The sequence below is a fragment of the Chenopodium album genome, chromosome 17, assembly GCF_948465745.1.
Source record: "Chenopodium album chromosome 17, dcCheAlbu1.1, whole genome shotgun sequence".
Taxonomy (NCBI): Eukaryota; Viridiplantae; Streptophyta; class Magnoliopsida; order Caryophyllales; family Amaranthaceae; genus Chenopodium; species Chenopodium album.
In genome coordinates, this window is record NC_137850.1 from 35,989,524 (window position 1) to 36,009,194 (window position 19,671).

The 19,671-nt window shown below is 30.6% G+C and overlaps 1 protein-coding gene across 1 annotated transcript; it reads right to left on the minus strand.

Annotated features, from left to right (window-relative positions):
* Nucleotides 1-12,133: 12,133 nt before the first annotated feature.
* LOC145588887 (uncharacterized) lies at nucleotides 12,134-16,394 on the minus strand. Its single transcript, XM_081645479.1, has 5 exons — nucleotides 15,489-16,394; nucleotides 14,681-15,130; nucleotides 14,234-14,497; nucleotides 13,260-14,128; nucleotides 12,134-13,208 (listed from the first exon to the last, which is right to left on the minus strand). The coding sequence occupies exons 1-5, from the start codon at nucleotides 16,392-16,394 to the stop codon at nucleotides 12,134-12,136; spliced, it is 3,564 nt and encodes a 1,187-aa protein (XP_081501605.1).
* Between the last annotated feature and the right edge of the window lie 3,277 nt (nucleotides 16,395-19,671).

Below are 19,671 nucleotides of genomic sequence, written 5' to 3' on the forward strand. Positions count from 1 at the left end.
TTTAGTCGAAACTTTTGGAATTTTGAATTTTCCTACATTAAATTATTATAAAAATTAAAATGTTATTAAAAATAATTTCATACTATAATTGTTAATATAAAGACTATATAATAAATTATATTGTGATTCACCTTGATTTTTCTTTGCCACCATTCATTTGTAACGTCAATTTTTTCCGACTCTGGAACCCATCCTATACCCGTCTCTGATTGTTTTAAGTTTTTCCAAAGACGCCAATCTTTTCTCATTGTATCATATTTGTTCTTGCAAGTATTTGGATTACTTAATTCACGACCAATTTTATTTTCGTCATCCGTTTGAATTTCCTTCCACCTAAAAAATTGTGCCTTCCCATTATCTTTTATAAATGCAAGACAAACATCACATAGGGTGATTGAATCCTCGTCACTCTATCTAAAAGATTGTGACTTCCCATTATCCTTTGTTATTTTTTTGTTACTCGATGAGGCCATCTAACCAACAAACACATAAAATCATCAATAATTCAACCAAGTATTAATATGGTTGTCAACCTCTCACACAATTAACATAAAACAATATAATTAAATCATTATGATAATTGATAATTTGGTATCATCATGATAAGTGGTATCACATGAAAATAAATCCAAAATTCAATATATTTGATATTCCTATACAATTTCAACCACAATAATAATGACTAATGTACCTAACTCTACCATGTAACAATGAAAGCTACTGATTAATGACTAATGTACCTAGCCCAAGAGTAAAAACTTCTTCTGCCTATATATCTTACACAAAGTATGATCCCATCCTTTTCTTTTCTTCCATTATAGTTTTTCCCTTCAATTTTTTTTTTTTTTTTTTTTTTTTACATGAATGTATCAATCAAGATCAATTATTCAAATATTCATTCCATTAATAGGTCCCATATAATGTTATTGTAAACTTTCATCAACAACACAATTTCAACACTCATTACTAACCAAAATCGACAAACAACCCATCAAACAAATAACCACAAAATGAGCAATAACATAGATAAGCGAAACAAAGAACAAGAAAAGGATCACAAATTGCAGCTAAATAAATTCGTTTTCACCATAAGCGGAGAGAATTTGACAGAGTTTCAATCTAATTATTCATTTATGCATGATAATCTAATAATATTATCACATATATTTCTCAATATATATATATCACTACAAAATTTAATCGGTCGAGAATAAATTCAATCAAATTGAACCAAAGATTATAATTTATCATCTTGTGTAATTTTCCCAAAAGATGAATTGAATTAAAAAAAATATATATATCAGAAATTCAATCAAAAAATTTCATTAAAAAAAAAATCAAATAGTACAACTAGGGGTGTTCAAAATCGGTCTGGACCGGAAAAATAGACAGGACCGGACCAAACTAATCGGTCTGGTCTTCGGGTCGAGAAATTTATTTTTTCGGTTTTCGGTTCGGTCCGTTCTAAAATCCTATAAAAACCGTTTTTTTTTGCTTAAAATTATACATAAAACTTTTAATAATGATTAACATTATCCTTAATAAGCTTGAAAAAAATTAGTCGTATGAGATTTTTTGTGCTAAACATACAAAAAAAAGACGTTAAAATATTGTTTTTTCTTTATTTTTTTTCCGAATTTTCCAAAAATTCTTTAAAATTTAGAATTGTTTTTATAAAAATTCCAAAATCGGTCCAAACCGGTCTGGTCTGGGTTCTGGACCGAATTTTTTGGTTCGGTCCGGATTTGGTCCCTAGCATAATTGGTCCGGTTTTCAGTTCTTGAAATTCATTTTTTCGGTCTTCGGTCCGGTCCGGTATTGGACCAACGAATAGCCCTAAATACAACCTTAAAATAGAATTAGGTCTTTGATTTTGATTTGTCAAAAAAGGAATACAGGTCTTTAATAAAAGGACGGAGGGAATATTAATTATTTATAAGTGAAGTTGTAAATAATTACTTCCTATCTCTAATATTTTTACTTGCAACAATTTTTATTTTATGTTTGCCAATACATTATTCTAATCATTTATATAAGACGGATCTAACAAGTTCACATAATTTTAATTTATCTTAATAATAAATCATCAAAGGTAGTCAAAGTAGTATGTAACATGTAATAGTACTAAATTCAAAGTGTTGCAGTAAAAAAAGAATGGAGGAAGTAGAAATTAATTTTGTTCTTTTTTTACACGTCTCACTTCTTTATCATAGGGTCACAGTAAAAAAATGTAATAATGTAAAACATATTTTAAATTAATTAATTGAGCTCATCCTAAATTAATTATTTCATTCTTTTCAAACACAAGAATTCATATTGGTCGTAGGGTCTTTAATATGTGATTGTTTTTATTTTTCGTCGCATAATTGTACTCTTTAATCATTAGCTAGCTAATCCGTCGGTGAATTGGATAACAATGCGCAACAAATCAACAATAATTCCATTTGCATTGATCAATCATTTCCTTAAATTTTCCTTCTATAATTGGGGTAAAGACTTAGGAGAAACATAATAGGAGAAACGTGGAAACACACAAGTTATAGCAATAAATCAATAATTTTGATAATTTAAGAAATCATAGAATTGTTTTAAGTGTAAAATAAAGGGAATCAAAGTTGATTTGATTTGTTTAAATATATTTTAGATGATGTCATTTTTCATTTGTGATTCTAAAGACTCTTGAGGAGAGAAAAGTTGTTGGCTATTCAATTTCCCTTGAGTTTAAAAGTTTTGAAAATTATTAAGACATGAACTTTATGTGTGTTTTCATGGTATTACATTGGATAATACTAAAATAATGGTTAGAAGCTAGACATAATGCATAATGATGTTGTGGAGTTGAACTAACATAACCTAAAACACTAACCCTAGAAGAAGTCAAGAGCATAAGAGTCGACTTTTTCATTACCCTAGAAAGTAGGGGTGTGCAAAAAAAACCGTAACCGTTTACCGTAACCGTTAACCGGCATAAACGACTCATTTTATAGGTTAATTAACCGTATCGTTAAAAATTAACAATTACGGTTAACCGAACCGTTAAATATAGCGGTTAACGGTTACGGTTACGGTTACACTTTTGAGTAAACAGTTAACTGATGGTTAGCCGTTAAAATAGAAGTATACTTTTTTATATATTTTTTTTGGGGAAAAGAGAAGTATAATCAATTAAGTTAACTCTAAAATAATATTTATTGATTTGTAATCAATTAATTGGAGTTTATTCTTGTTTATATCCAAATTTGTATTATAGTTGAAACTCTCAGAAGAGCAAAAAGTATTGATTTATAATTTATTTATTGATTAGCGGTTAACCGGTAATCATACCGTTAAAAAATGATTAACCGTTGCGGTTAACCGTTCCTTAACGGTACGATTAACCTAATGTGAACAACCCTACTAGAAAGTACTCCGTAGCAAGATGTTTTTATTTATATGTTTTTTTTTTTTGGGTGTGTACTTTTTCAAAAATTATCATTCCGACCGCCTATATTTATTACCAACTCTCATTTACGTTAAGTAGGAGGGAAGTCTCCCATAAAAAAGAGATATTATTGGAAAAAAAAAAAAACAAAGAACATGAAATTCAAATAGAAGAACAAACTAGAAAATTGACATTATAGTTCAACAGAACAAACTTCTTAAATTAAAATAACATATGTTCCCTCATTTCATAATAATTGATACGTTGGATTTTTTCACTATTTATATATCAACTTTAATTTGACCATAACTTTTTTTTTATAACATAACAAAAATAAATTTTACTACGTCGTATCATGAAATATATTCTTAAATAAGCATTAACTTAATGGATTTTTCATGAAATCCCACTAAGTTTTAACAAAATTCACCAAATACCACCAACTTTTTCCAAATTCACCATATACCATTCAGTTTTTACTTATTATCACACAATGCCTACTGTCTTAACGGACGTTACGCTGCCGTTTATGGTACTTTACAAATCCACCATATACCACTCTGAGGAAATTTATTTCACTATATATACACTAATAAAACTTATTTCACCATATACCCAAAAATAATAACAGCTATTTTTTTATATATATAAAAAAATAGCAGTTGCCTTTTCTAACGGCTAATTTATGTATAATAAAAGTAGCTGCCTATAGGGAGTTAAGCACAACCACACTACTAAGTTCATTAGCAAACATGTCCACACATTCTAAATCCTCAACCTCATGTTACGAATCTCCATATGTAGTTAGTCTTAGAAAAACTTCAAACACAGCTGGTTCAACACCCTTCATAAAAGAAACAAAAGTAGTTAGTTTAGGTTGGTACAAAACAGAACATGCATATATAGTTACTTACCCTCATTCTGTCACTAATGATTGTCCAGTCATCATTTTGACATCCATACTGCTGAAACAAAATCCAGAGGTTCTTGAAGAAATATGTTCAGTTATCAATACACTTTGTATCAACAAGACTGTAGGCTATGACAAAAATTTCGTTATTACCATCAATTGCAACTCCAATCAGTATTATGCCTGGCCTTTATAATAGCCACTAAGATGTGCACCATTTATGCATATGATGGGTCTATATCCACCCAAAAAACCCTTCACCTAAGCTGCAAATAAAATAAAACAAGCCTGAAATTTTAATCCTTAATTTCCATTGTCAGTCCAGGTAACAAGAACATAGGATCCATGATTTGTAGCTTTAATCATCTTAGGGTAATAGTCCATACGAATCAGCAAAACCCCCATGAATTTGCACCCTAGATAATACCTTCACTTTGTAGAATAACCTCAGCTTCACAGTAAGCTAGTATCTTTCCATATATACACACTCTCCGCAATGAATCCACTATAATGTCAGGATTTGCCTCCAAATCCTACAACAGATGCCTGCATAGCCATGCTGAAGACACCATAGGATTTTCTTCAAGCCTCCGACAAGTTTGTTGGTGGTAGTGTAGGCTGCCTTGTTGGAAAAATAGTCGTTATTATTTTTGGGTATATGGTGAAATAAGTTTTATTAGTGTGTATATGGTGAAATAAATTTTCTTAGAGTAGTATATGGTGAATTTGTAAAATTACACAAACAGCAACCTAACGTCCGTTAAGAAAATAGGCTTTGTGTGATTATGTGTAAAAACCGAATGGTATGGTTAATTTGAAAAAATTTGGTGGTATTTGGTGAATTTTGTTAAAACTCACTAGTATTTTGTGAAAAATCCGTTAACTTAAAGTTTCATATTATCAGCTTTTTATATATATATTTTTTCTACTAATATTTATTTACATATATTTAAGGTCAAACTAGTATATTAATATATGTGCTAAGTTTGATTGTGTCAATTATTATAGGACGGAGTGAATAGTTTATATATATAATCCAAAGAAAAATTATAATTTCCATTAACAAACAAAATGTGTAAATTAATAACATACAAATATACAATAATTTGCAAGAGCATACAATATAAATTAAGAAACACGTCGATTTTGAATGACTAGTTGCCTTGTATAGTGTGGCCTAAATTTAAGTTATAGGCCTAAATTCAGCGGAGTGGTATTCTTGTTCCGGAAACTTCTAGATACATATAGCATGGTTAGCTTTGCTCTTGATTTCTCTAGATATTTTACTAGTTTGTTTTATGCAAGCCACTAAAACGATATAGACCATTCTTGACATTAGAAGCAACTAAAAGATGTAATTTGTGAACATACATTCTATAATTTTATGGCTACAAGAATAATGGAGAGAGTTCTTGAATGTTCTAGCCGTTTTTTCAACCCTCCGTCTTCAATTATAAATATTGGTGATGTACATTCGATCAAAACATATGCACACAAGTCCACATATAGTGGATTATTCTCTTGCCTTTATTTCTCTTAATTATACTTCTCAGTCTCTACTTCTTTAAATTTGGCACTCAGTAACCTAACACGACTATATGCATTTGAAAATTGAATATACATTAATATGAACTTGTTTCGTTTTCAATTACTCCGTATGTTGCAATGGATATGTGACCAAACAAAAATTAAGTAAAGAATGAGATAATTAGGAAGCACTACTACAAAAAATGGAAAAAAGACCTCAAATAAAAGACCTGTTATTTAAGTAGCGGGTCTATTTGATATAACATATCCAATATTAATTATAACAGATCTCTTATGTTTATTAGGACCGACAATTTTGATGCAAGAAATAAAATTAAAAAGATAAGAGACTCGTTGTCAAACCTAACATGTCTGTTTATAGTATTGGGCCCACAACTTTGGTGGAAGGAAAAAAAATGAGAGAGTAAGATACATTGGTGGAGGCAGAGAGGTACTAATGGGGACAACTGTCCCTCCACTTTTTCAGAAAAAAAAAAGTTATAAGCAATTTGTGTATAGCATAATGATAAAGAAGAAGTGGCGATATAGTGGTTGATGAAGTGATTACAATTGTTATTTTGAAATTTTGGGTTCAATCCCTACAAGTATCTATAACTAATATTAAAGTAACAACCGCTGACATCACAGTTGACATCATCTCTCTTTAAAATTGTATACATGTTGCTTTTCTATTAAATTTTTTGTAAAATCTTTCAACAAGTTTATTCTAGAAAATTAGAATACAACTCTTCAATTCGATTTTCAACTATCTATTTTTAATTATCTAATTTGTCTTTGCATAAGCTCTAAGTTTCTTATAAAAAATAGATATTTTGAGGTTGGGATTATGCATTGCACCTTGATTATAATACTAGAGTCTAGAGTACTAGACCATGTTAAATTATAATTTATTATATTGAATGATAATATCTAAATATAATTTATTTTTAGTGATACGTATTTTCTTCTAAATTATGGAGTACAATCAACCTTACTTTAGCTTCTTATTAATTGAGTTTCTTTGACCAAATTTGTAAACCCAATTTTATTTTCAATATCTTATATTATGCGTTGTTAAATATGAAGGGTAAAATTTCCGTGTTGATATTATTCCTTCAAAATAATTTGTAACTGAGTTATTTTATGTGCTTAAAAGTTAGGAATTAATGGATATTAGGTTGTTAGTGCTTTAGTGGCATATTAATCTCCTCAGATAAAGTACGTAGTAGATTTTTAGGAGTATTAGAAATCAGTTTAGTTGGTGGAGTAAATCATGGCTCATGTTTATCCACTAAGTACTAGCATTATATATTTTTTAGTTTAAGTTTGTTATTGTAGGGCAAGAGGCATCTATGTATTCCATGATTGAATGAAGTATGAAAGTATCAATATTATTTTCTATTCAAAAAAAAAAAAAAAAATCAGTATTATTTTCAACGTTTATTTATGTTCTCTTTTACTTCTTATTCCAACAATAGGATGATTGATAGTTATGAAATTTTGACTTAGTATTTTGATTTTGCAGAGTCTTTACAGCTCCTACATCAAAGGGTTTTGGTTATTCATCAATTTGAATGTTGTGTTAATTAACTTAAAGTTGGCTGTAATACCCCATATTTTCATACGTATTTTCCTGATTAATTAATTAATTATTATTTTATAAAAAAGGTATTTTAGTAAATTAACTTACTATTTGAATTTTGGAGCCAAAATGATATTTGAATTTTGGTGCCAAAAATATTTTGAAACCTAATTAGTATTTTTAGATTTTAGATAAGATTTATTATCCATTTATTTATTTTAAAAACCAGATTATTTATATATTTCGGATATTTTAGTTAAAGTAAAAACTATATTTTATTAATTAATTAAAAGGTCCGAAAATTCCCAAACAATAGCTAGGAATTTCGGATTTTCTATGTATAGAAAATCTGATTTTCTTGTTTACTTTATTGGTGAATAATTGGTATTTATTTATTTAATTAATTATTTTATACAATAAATATTATTTACACAATTATTTTTAATTCCTAAAAACTAGAAAAATCTTTCCCTAAATACAATTAGGTGGTCCAAAAATTTGAGCTATGGAAGCTCAAAATTTTCGGCCATCCTAGTTGGATTTATGGGGATTTATTTTGGAAAATTATATTTTTAATTATCTCCTTAAAATCTAGTATTTTCCTTAATTCTATTTTTCCATCTCCTAAATATTTGATCATCATATATTCCTACCTTTTATTTTCCTTGATTATTCCCCAAGTAATCTCCCTTGCCATATTATTTTTCTTGACAACACACCTTCATATTTTTATTATGCACAATCACCTTAATATCAAAACTTTCCATATTTATTTATTCACTTCTCCAAGTATTTCCATAACACTTCTTGCCATAATTCTTCCTACATTTTCCTACCATAATTTATGCCCATACTCTATAAATACCCCTTCATTTCATGACCAAACACTTACACCAATTCTCATAATTCTCTCTTATTCTCTTCTCTTATTTCTCTCTCTTTTTCTTTCTCCTCCTTGCGCACCACCACCTCCACCTCCGGCCCCCCTGTCGCCGCCAGCCACCTCCGGAACCCCTTGCCGTCACCAGCCACCTCCCTTGCCGCCACTCTCCTCCTCTTTCTTCTTGGTTTTCTATCTTTTCTTCTTCTCTTTTCTTATTTAATTAATTATAATTATTATGGGGGATTTATAAAAATTATTATAACTAGTTTTAATTAAATAAAATCAAATTTTTAATGATATTTATGAGAAAATAATTTAAAAGGTTCAGGTACATTTAGTTGGGGGTTTTTAATTTAATAATTGTGATTATTTGTTAACCTTATATTAATTAAGGTTATATTTAATTGTAGGGTGTGTTTAATCAAGGTTTTTGAGTTCTTTTGTGTGGTTTGCTAAGCAAGGATCGAGGTACGTTTAGGTGGCTAGATACCTTTGAAAATGATTGGTTTGACTAGCATGTTTGTATGATTTTTATTGGTGATTGAATTAAATTGAGTTGAACTATGATTTATGAAATAAAGTATGATTTTAATACGTGTTTTAATAAATTGATCTTGATATTATGATTTTATTGAGTTATGGTTTATGAAATAAAAAGTATGATTAAAGGATTGGTTTTAATAAATAAATTAAAGGTTGATTTTATATCATGTATTGATTAATTAAATTATTAATCATGTTTTAAAGTTTTGATTTTTGAAAGCATGGGGAATTTAAATAAAAGGAGTTTGAATTATATTGGAATTATTAAAAAGGATTTATTGAATTATTATTATTATTAAAGCTTTATAAGCATGTTAGTAATCCCACTATGCGGATTTGGTTTATTTGATAAGACTTTGGACTTTGTATGACCGAGTCTTTCCTCGAGAATAGTCTTGTAATATAAGGAGACTACCTTGGGGGGTGTGCACACTTGGTTGAGGAATTTGGATATTTAATGGAATTGGATTTAAAGGAAATTGGTTTTATTAATTATTATTGAATTATTGGAATGTTTGAAATCTTGGAATTTGGTTTTGAATCATGAAATGGAATTATTGGTTAATTATTGGAATTGGTTTTAAAAGCATGTTTGCTACTAAATTGAATTTAATTATCTTGCACTTATCGTACTTAACATATTTTGCTAATTCGTATTTCCTATTTGTTTTGGTTTGCCCTGTTTACCGTAATGGTAAGCAGTGTTGACTAATTTCAGGGGAAGTCAATATGTGAGCATTTGGAGTCCTCACTTGTTTTTATTTATGAGTACTCAAGACAATGGTTACTATTATGGTTTATTTAATAAAAGAGTATTGAGGTTTCCGTTGCAAAGTATTGGTTTTATTTAGTAAGTTTGGTAGCCTTGCGTAATCACACGGCGGTAATACGCCTAAGTCTATCTCTATGGTATAATTATAGGTATTTTTCTAGTATTTCCGTATAGGGAGATTTGGGGGTGTTACATTGGCTACTAGAGGTCAATTATATAGAAAGCATTATTGATGTATTATAAGTATATATCATCAACTACATAGGCTTATGATTTTTTTCTATCAATTTATTTTAGATGTTTGATCATTTAACAAGAAATTAAAGCTATTTATTTATACATACTTATGCAATACGATTATAAAAATATTGTGTTAGGATTTTCACCTTCTAACAATGAATTTATGACAAATTTGAAAAGATTATTTTTATTTGTAGTTCTATACTGCAATTTTTTTTTTTGTTAAAACCGTGCACCGCACGGGACTAATCTAGTTATTTAATGAAATCATGTTCTAACTTTTAAGTTATGTTAGCAAATTACATAATTTTTTAAAAATATTTGGTCAAATTACAAACCCAAATTATTATTATTGGTTGTTATAGGGATTTTAGGAAAAAGTATGTGACTTAATATATCTCAATTTAAATTAAATTATCCAAGGGTTTTTCTCAAATTATAGAATGACTTTCTTAATCCATCCCCTTGCGATGAAAGTCCTTGCTCCACCACTGATAAGAGACCCACTCCCAATCTAATGAGTCTCTTACAATCACTTTCTCTCTTACTTAAAGCTCACATATCTACTTATCATTTACAACCTTCCCTCTTTAAAACCTCAACCAATTTCAAAAGTCATTATAAACAGCCAAACATTCCACCTGGTCAAACAAGCCAAGTGAACCAACCAACTGCCTAAAGTCATTTGCCAAACAAGGCCGTAAAAAAGCCAAAAGTCAAACAGACCCATTTATGAGATTTCAATGGCCTAGGGGCGAATAAAAAAATGGGGCCCTAATTGATTAATGTTTAAAGTTATTAATGTATTAGGAAAATATATTTGGGTGTGCAAAATGATAAAATTTATACAACACTTTATTTAACGCAAATTTTTTTTTATGAGTACATAATAATAGTTTCTACATCAATATACTCTAACATAAAAATTAAAGAATTATATCAACTTATCCCACTAGTTAAAGCCAAAAAACATCAAAGATTAAAAAATCAGCCATGAATTACTGATTACAATACTCAATTCAATAATGTAGAATGAGCAATACCTACAATGTCGTACAAGTAATTTTTAATGACACAGATTATACATTAGTGTAATCGAGTAATACTTATTTAATTTGAATAATTAAAAAAAGATAATTGTACTAAAGAAAACAGAACATTCTTATAATAAAATTTATCATAATTTGAATAAAAATCGAAATAATCATCAATATCATAACAATAGTAAAATAGAAAATCGATAAGCAAAATCTAATATCATATCATATCATACCATATCATATCACTAATAAATAAAGCCGGTCTCGCAGCCAAGCCGCAAGACAGCGACACTTGGCATTCAAGTTTTCGCCAAGTGTCGAGCCATGTAGGCGACAAATAGATATTATTGTGATTAGATTAGATATCACATCATAATAGATTGGATAGATTTGTTTAGGATAAAAAAGTATACATAAAAAAATTTATAATTCTTTTGAAAAAAAATTATCTTTTTATTGACAAAAGAATTTTACTTATAACAAAACACCACATATTACAATTAATATGAATATCCAATTAATAATAGGGTTTTACTCCTATACGAATAACCACGTAATTATAATTATAAATATCGCTATGTATCATTAATTTTTTTTAATCTACCTTTGATTTACCATCAAAAATTTTGAATCATGTATTCTTCATATTCGGTTGTAATATTTTTTTTCCACTTAAAAGCATTTAAATAATTTTTTTTAAAAAAGGTACTACTAAATTAAATGCTATAATAATAATAATAATAATAATTATTCTTAAACATGCCACAATAAGTACACTCTCTAAAATGGGTATCCAAGGCAACGCCTGGGGGCACATACTAGTATATAAATAAAGTAGACATTTTTCAAGAGCATTCGAAGCGCCACATAAGTAATCTAATTATTTAGTCCAATGATAAAAGAGATTTGTATTTTTTTTTGAATTAAAAAATTATATCGCTACCTAGGTAAAAGTAGCGAATTATATTTCATATATCTAAAATTTTAATGTCACATAGATTAAAAACCACGCACGAACAATATTATTTTATAAATTAATGGTAAAAAAATAAAGAAAAAAATACAGGAAAAGAAAAATATATATATATTTTTGGTAATTAAAAAAAATTTATTAATTACCAGAGGGAAAAGAACAGTTTAAGGAACAACCAACACACCCAAAAAACTGACTATAAAGTTAGAACAACCAAAACAGAACAAAAAGAAATCAACTATCTAACAAGAATTTCCTCTGAGCTTCACTGGATCTGCAAGCCACTTGATACTGTTCTCTTTGAACAGAAGAGTAGCAGATAGAGCTTTGCGACCTTGATTGAAGATCTGATCATTCCTGTGTAACCATATAGCATACAGACATTCAGCAAAGTACATCAAGAACAGTTGATGCTTAACAGTCTTCCTCTTAGCACTTTTCACAACCCATTCCAGCTCACTAGAGAAAGTACTAGGAGCTCTATCAAATTTCAAAAGCTGAAGAACCATAGTCCAAATTTGAGCAGAGAAACTACACTGGAAGAACATATGCTCAATTGACTCAGGCATTATGTTACAAAGACAGCAGCTCATGTTTGTCACAATACCCCAAGCAGCTAATCTGTCTCTAGATGGGAGTCTATTATTGATAGCTAGCCAAGTAGTGAATAAGCTTCTAGGAGAAGCCTGATTTTGGCACAAAACTCTATTCCAAGGTACTTTCTCAAAGTCCTCCTGCAAATACTTATACATCTCTTTAATAGAAAACAATCCATTTTTCACAAATTTATCCCATCCACTAGCAGAAACAATGATTTGAGAACAAGCAAAGATTTTCCTTAGAGCCCAAGAGCTGTTAGAATGACACCTAACAGTGAGAATATCGTTGTTCTTCATATAGTAAGCATTAATCCATCTTACCCAAAGCTTGTCTTTTTTGCAAGCAACAACCCATAAGAGCTTACAAATGGCAGCTTTGTTCCAGCTGATCATATCTTTGATGTTCCAGCCACCAGCCACCCTAGGGAGACAAAGAGTATTCCAGGAAACAAGAGCTTTTTTTGAAGATTCTATACTGCCTGTCCAAAGGAACAATCTGCAGAATCTCTGAATTTCCTTAATAGCTTTCTTGGGGATAATAAAAATCTGGAACCAATATGATTGCAAGCTTAATAAAATCACCTTGACCAACTGAAGCCTGCAAGCATAAGAGAGATTCTTTGAGGTCCAGCCTTTAGCCCTAGCAATTACCCTGTCTATGAGAGGTTTACAGTCAGCATTGGAGAGCTTGGTAGTAGCCAGGGGCACTCCTAGGTATCTAAAAGAAAAGGTCCCAGCTGGAATTTGTAATTTTGAAATGATTTGCTACTGATCATCCCAACTAACTCCACCAATGTAAATGTTGCTCTTCTCAAGGTTGGCTTCTAATCCAGAGGCACAAGAAAATTTCTGAAAAGCTTGAAAGAGCATAGTAACAGAAACAATATCAGCCCTACAGAACAATAAAAGATCATCTGCAAACATGATGTGAGTGATATTCAATTTTTCACATTTTGGATGGAAATTAAAGTTTGAGTCAGTTTTCAAATGGTCCATATGTCTGGACAAGTATTCCATGCCTATGGCAAAAAGAAAGGGAGAAAGAGGATCTCCTTGCCTTAAACCTTTCTTGGCAGGAAAAAGAGGGCTAGGTTTCCCATTAATAAGGATATTGTAAGAGACAGAAGTTAAGCAAGCAAAGATCCACTCTAAGAATTTATCTGGGAAGCCAAGCTCCTGCATAACACTCCTCAAAAAACTCCATTCAATGGAGTCATAAGCCTTTTTGAGATCAACCTTTATCATGCACCTAGGAGAAATATTCTTTCTTGTATAGCCCTTGATGAGCTTTGTTGCCAAAAGAATATTATCAGATATATGTCTTCCAGGGATAAACCCAGCCTGACAGTCATCAACCACAGATCCCACCACTGACTGAAGCCTGGCAGTTAAGATCTTAGCAATAATTTTATAGATCACAGAACAACAAGCAATTGGTCTAAAGTCCTTAACTTTTGTAGGATTAGGAACTTTAGGAATCAAGGTAACAACAGTACAATTAGCTTGCTTAAGGAGCTGTTTCTTGTCAAAGAATTCCTTAACAGCCAAGCACATGTCTTGCTTCAAAGTAACCCAAGCTTGTTTAAAGAAAACAGAATTCAATCCATCAATTCCAGGAGCTTTCCTATCATCAATCCCCTTTAGAGCAGTTTCAATTTACAAATCAGTAGTAGGTTGGCAAAGAAAATCTCTTTGACTAATAGTCAATCTAGGACCAGTTCTCATTATAGGGATATCAATCACAGGAAGTTGAGTAACACATGATCCCAGCAAGCCACCATAGAAACTGAGAATCTCACTCTGAATATCATCATGTTTAGTCAGTTTCTCATTTTGATCAGTATAAAGAATGGAGATTCTATTAAGTCTACGTCTCTCTTTGACAGAAGAGTAAAAGAAGTGACGATTAGAATCCCCAATATGAAGCCATTGAACTCTTGATTTTTGCCTTAGAGCAATCTCTTCAATCTTTAGCCACTTCTTAAGAATAGCCACATTGGTTCTCTCCTGTTAGAGCAGGTCAGGATCAGAATAAGAATTCTGCAGATGAGTTTGAATAGCATCCAAGTCTGCTCGAGCAATATCAATTTTCTCTAATATGCCCTGGAATTCCTCCTTATGCAGGCCCTTAAGCTTCCCTTTAATCATCTTCAGCCTTGACCAAATAGAAAACATAGCAGAGCCAACAACCTCATTACTCCAGCACTCATTAACAATGGGAAGAAAATCTTTATAATAAGCAAGATAGTCAAAGAATTTGAAGGGTTTTCCACCTCTAGAAGCATTATCAATACAGTTCACCAAGATTGAACAATGATAAGAAATAGATGAGTTCAGATATTCAGTAGCTATATCACCTTTATTCATCATCCACTCTGTATTCCCAAGACACCAGTCTATTCTACTGGCAGTATTAGTACTCACACCACCTTTATGCCAAGAATAATAGTGACCTATACTCTTGATAGCAGTAAGATTATAAGTAGTAATAAATTCAGAAAAATCATGAATCTCATGCATGGAAACAACAGTACCATTAACACGATCAGTGAGATTTAACATAGTGTTAAAATCCCCAGCAATAAGCCAAGAATGCTTGCCAACACAAGCAGAGATATTCCCCAATTCAACCCACAAAGACTACCTGGTTTCAATAGAATAAAAACCATACACAGCAGAGAAAAAGAAAGATTGACCAAGAGCAAGATCAATGATCTCACAGTGAATAACTTGAGAGGAAATAGAAAGAATAGAAACACTAACAATGTTAGGCTGCCATCCCAACCAAATTCTGCCTCTATCACAAAAAACATAATTCGTTTCCCATTGCCATAGTCTACCAAATTTCTTCATATATTTAGCACAATTATGCGGTTTTACTCTAGTTTCTAGTAGAGAAATTATTTTTATATTATGCATACTAATCAACTTTTTAACCTCACTAACCTTGGAGGGATCAATCCCCTAGTATTCCAAGTGCAAAGACTAATCATCAAACGTTTGGAGGGTCCCCAGGTATATCCTGAGTTGAGCTGTCCACTGCACCTATACTTTCCTCTTCTGCAACCCCCATCACCGAAAGAGAATTAAAAGTATTAGTTGAGCTAATAGGACCTCCTCTATTTTTTTCTTTCTTTGTAGCAACTCTCCACCCTGCATCTGCACCAAACTGATTGCCAATAATTGGCTGGTTCTCAAGAGTGTTCACATTATTGGCACTAGGTTGTTGCATCATCTGATCAGGCCGCTGGGTAGGCTCTTGGATCTGAACCTTTTTAGGCACCCAGACCTGTTTCTGAGTTGGTTTCATTGGAACAACCTTCTTGGGCAGCTTAATATAAGCAGAACAATCATGTCCCGGCATTTGACATTGTTTACAGTAAGCTGGCTTCCAATCATAGACCACCTTTTGCTTGAATTCAACTCCATTCTCATCCTCAATCCAAACATAATTAGGGAGAGTAGTTGTAACATCCATCTCCACCAAAATGCGAGCAAAAGAAACCCTCTGCTGCCTAGTAGGGCAATCATCAGCAAATAAGGGAACACCTAGGGTGCTAGCAATTCTACTCAGAGAATCAACACTCCAGCAATTCAAAGGAAGATTGGGTAACTTAATCCACAAAGGAATCACTTTCAAAATTTCCTCATAGAAGTTAAAGTCTGCAGACCATGGCTTAATAATCATAGGTTTATTTAAGAAAGTGTAAGGTCCACCAGTCAGGATAATATCTCTATCCTCAATAGAGTTAAATTGAACAACAAAGTATCCATCATCATGCAAGAAAACATTTGGCATTTGAACTTGATTCCAGATTGAGGTAATATACCTTTTCACCGCTGGGAGAGTAGGAGTATCTCCAACAACATACAGGATAATCGAAGCAAGCCATTTCAGGTTCATAGCCTCAATCTCTGTTTTCTACATTTGAGCTACCTTCTTCCCTTCCTTCATCACCGGAGCAACAAATTGCAGAGCTACACCCTTACTCGTCAATGGTGATCTCTCAAAGAAACTTGTCCAGGTGGTTGCTGGCTTGTTTATGTCAAGTCGGCGCTGAACTTGCTTCTCCTTGACCATAGTATTCTCAAGTATAGCTTATTATTCCTCAACAACATTCCCCATAGCATTCAAACAATGAGTTTCATCCTCAATCGCATGATCGGAGGTATTCCTAGATCTGAATGAGGTTTCCCCCACATTTCCAGATCTGGCTACTATTCTATTGATTTCACTGTTCACTGAAGGAAAACCCAAAGCCCGATTCTGCTCCTCTATCCTGTCGTGATCTTCCCGAGTAATAAGCCCCGCACTTGGATGAACTAACGGAGATTGAATCATCTCTACCTGACCACCCACACCATCCGAAACCAGCATAGTTCGAAGACCAACATTACCACTAACTCCTGAAGGAACACCACCAAAAGTAGTTATTACAGCAGATCCATTTTTATCCAATGTATTATTCGAGGATGAGTTATTCTTCTTCTTCGCCATCTATGGAGGTCAGTGCATGATAATAATCGCCCTAAACATGAACCAGAGAACCTAGAGAGAGAAGTATTACCTCTGTTTCAAAAGAAAAGAAGAAAAAAGAAAAATATATTAAATCATTACTACGAGTATAACAAATCAAAAAAAAAAAAGATAAATCTTAAAAAAAATAATTAATTGATTAATTAAAATCATATCAGAAATAATATAGATTTAAATGATAAACAACTACAATAAAAGTTTGATAAATATCATTATAAAATAAATTTTGATAGTGTTTAAACTGTTTAGGACAAGAAATTAAAAATTTTTCCTTAATTATAATTAAATTAAAATTTATGATACCTACCATTATAAATTGACACATCATACAACACCAACAAAATTTTGTATCAATACAAAATCAAATGTTAGATTAATTTTGTGTTAATAATTTTGTGTCAGTTTTAGGTAATCAATGGTTGATAAATTAGTAGTTTAATTTTTAAAATCCATGTTTAAATTTATATTTATAATTATTGCTTACATTTTGTTTATTTGGGATACTTAACGATTATATGTTTTTACGTTTTGTTTACGGAATGTTGTTTATGCAGATCTTATTTAATTAGAGAATTAAATTCGAGCAAAAATGAATGGAAAATCAAAATACGAGTTTCTTGCCTGTTCGACATACTTAACTTCCGCAAACAAGATAACTTAATAAGTTAGGATATGCTCCTATTGGACGAGGAGGAATTATATATTTATAAATCGTTTACATTTGTTAAATTAACCTTCTCAGTTTTTATTAATTAATTTTATGATAAAAACAAAATTTTTGTGATTTAGGTAGCTTAATCAAGTCATTATTTTAACTTACTTTTTATTTTTAATTACATGGTGATTACGTTCATGCCTCAATTAAAGCCAACTTTGTTCAACACTTTCATCCAAAATTCATTGAAGGAAATGTTTACTCCATCGAAAACATTGAAAACATTCCAATATATAGATTTGATTTTGTACAATTACAAGTTTTAGATACATTTGGCAAAAAAATTTCACTTTCTGGTAAATATATTGATTTATTTTATAAAACTGTAAAGATTAATTTTATACCAATTTTATTTTTGCTAACATTTCTGTGTTCTATTTAATAGATATGATTGTGAAAGTGGGTGATTATATCGAAATAGAAGATAAATGGAATATATATTTTTATTATTTTTTAATAATACTTCTTACCTATATTTAAGCGTATCTAATATTTTTTTTATCAAAAAATTTATGACGGGGAATAAATTACATAAAATTAATGTTAAAAAATTATCCTTAACAAACAATACCAAATTAATCATTATATTATATTATGAGTATGACCTAATTACAAAAATTATCTTTTGTATGATTTTAATATTTTATGTATAAAAAATCATGCATCACATGCGCTTTCATCTAGTATCTGAATAAATGAACAAAATTAAAATAAAATAGAAGAACTTATAATTTTAAACTATAATTGATGGCGACATCACTCACATATTGTTGTTAGATGTTACAAAATAACATAAGCAAACACGGAGTACAAAACAGTGAAATGAAAAATTGAGATGTAAAGAATAATTGAAAGAGAGTATAAATATAAAGAAAATTTGAAAGTATTAATTCTTTTAACCCCATTGAAATTTATTGTGGAAAATATGTATATGGGAGAATCCATCTTTTGAAAATAAATTTAGGAAGTAAGATGAATAATCAGAAAAATAAAGGTAATGATAAAATAAATTGATTTCATATGTGTAAAAAAAGATTATTCATGTAAAATTGAATTGAATTGAATGGGGCAATTTATTTGGAATTATCTACCTCCCAAAATTGAAGGAGCTATTTTCTAGGAGATGATTAAGGGTATGTTCACATTTGTTGAACTGAACTGAACTGAACTAATTGGAGCTGAGCTGAACTAAACTGAACTGAATTGAACTGAACTGATTGGATCTGAATTGAACTGAACTGAAATGAATATTTTATGAGAGAAAGAAGTTAATAGCTGAACTGAACTGAACTGAAATGAATATTTTATGAGAGAGGGAAATTAATAGCTGAACTGAACTGAATGATTGGAGCTGATCTGAACTGAACTGATTGGAGCTGAACTGAACTGAACTGAACTGAAATTAAGTTGAAATGAACAGACCCTAAATGTAATTGAAGTTTCAAGGGAATTAATTAATCTATGCGCTTACAAACAGTACATAATTTAATTGTTTATTTTATTATTACTCCGTATTATTTTTTTTATTTATTTTGGACTTGCATTAACATAAGTAGGGTTCAAAAATTGGGGCCCTGACCTCGCCTACCGTAATCTAAATACGGCCCTAAAACCAAAAGCTAACAAAAAGCCATTTATCAAACATAAGACTATCTTATAAATTTCAAAATAGAAAACTACAATGCAGTAGTTCTGAAATAGTACAAATCCTCGATAAACTATAAACCATGTGTAATAATTTACGGAGATTTATCGGTTTTCACAATCAATCATTTGGACGGATAATTTTGTTGAAAATTGCATAGTTAACTAGTTACTAATATCTCAAATTTATTGCCTAAAGAATTTTTTTTTTTCCTTATTGTTTCAAATATTGTACTGTAACAATGTAGGTTTCAGTATCATCAACAAAAACGATGAGTTGTACTA

Excerpts from the sequence above, each read along its gene's own strand:
- LOC145588887 (XM_081645479.1), bottom strand. The coding sequence starts at position 16,394 with ATGAACCTGAAATGGCTTGCTTCGATTATCCTGTATGTTGTTGGAGAT. Across the intron at positions 14,129-14,233 it reads CATGTGTTACTCAACTTCCT|GGGATTGATGATAGGAAAGC; the intron begins GTGATTGATATC and ends ACTGCTCTAAAG. Across the intron at positions 13,209-13,259 it reads GGAGTTAGTTGGGATGATCA|ATACCTAGGAGTGCCCCTGG; the intron begins GTAGCAAATCAT and ends CTTTTCTTTTAG.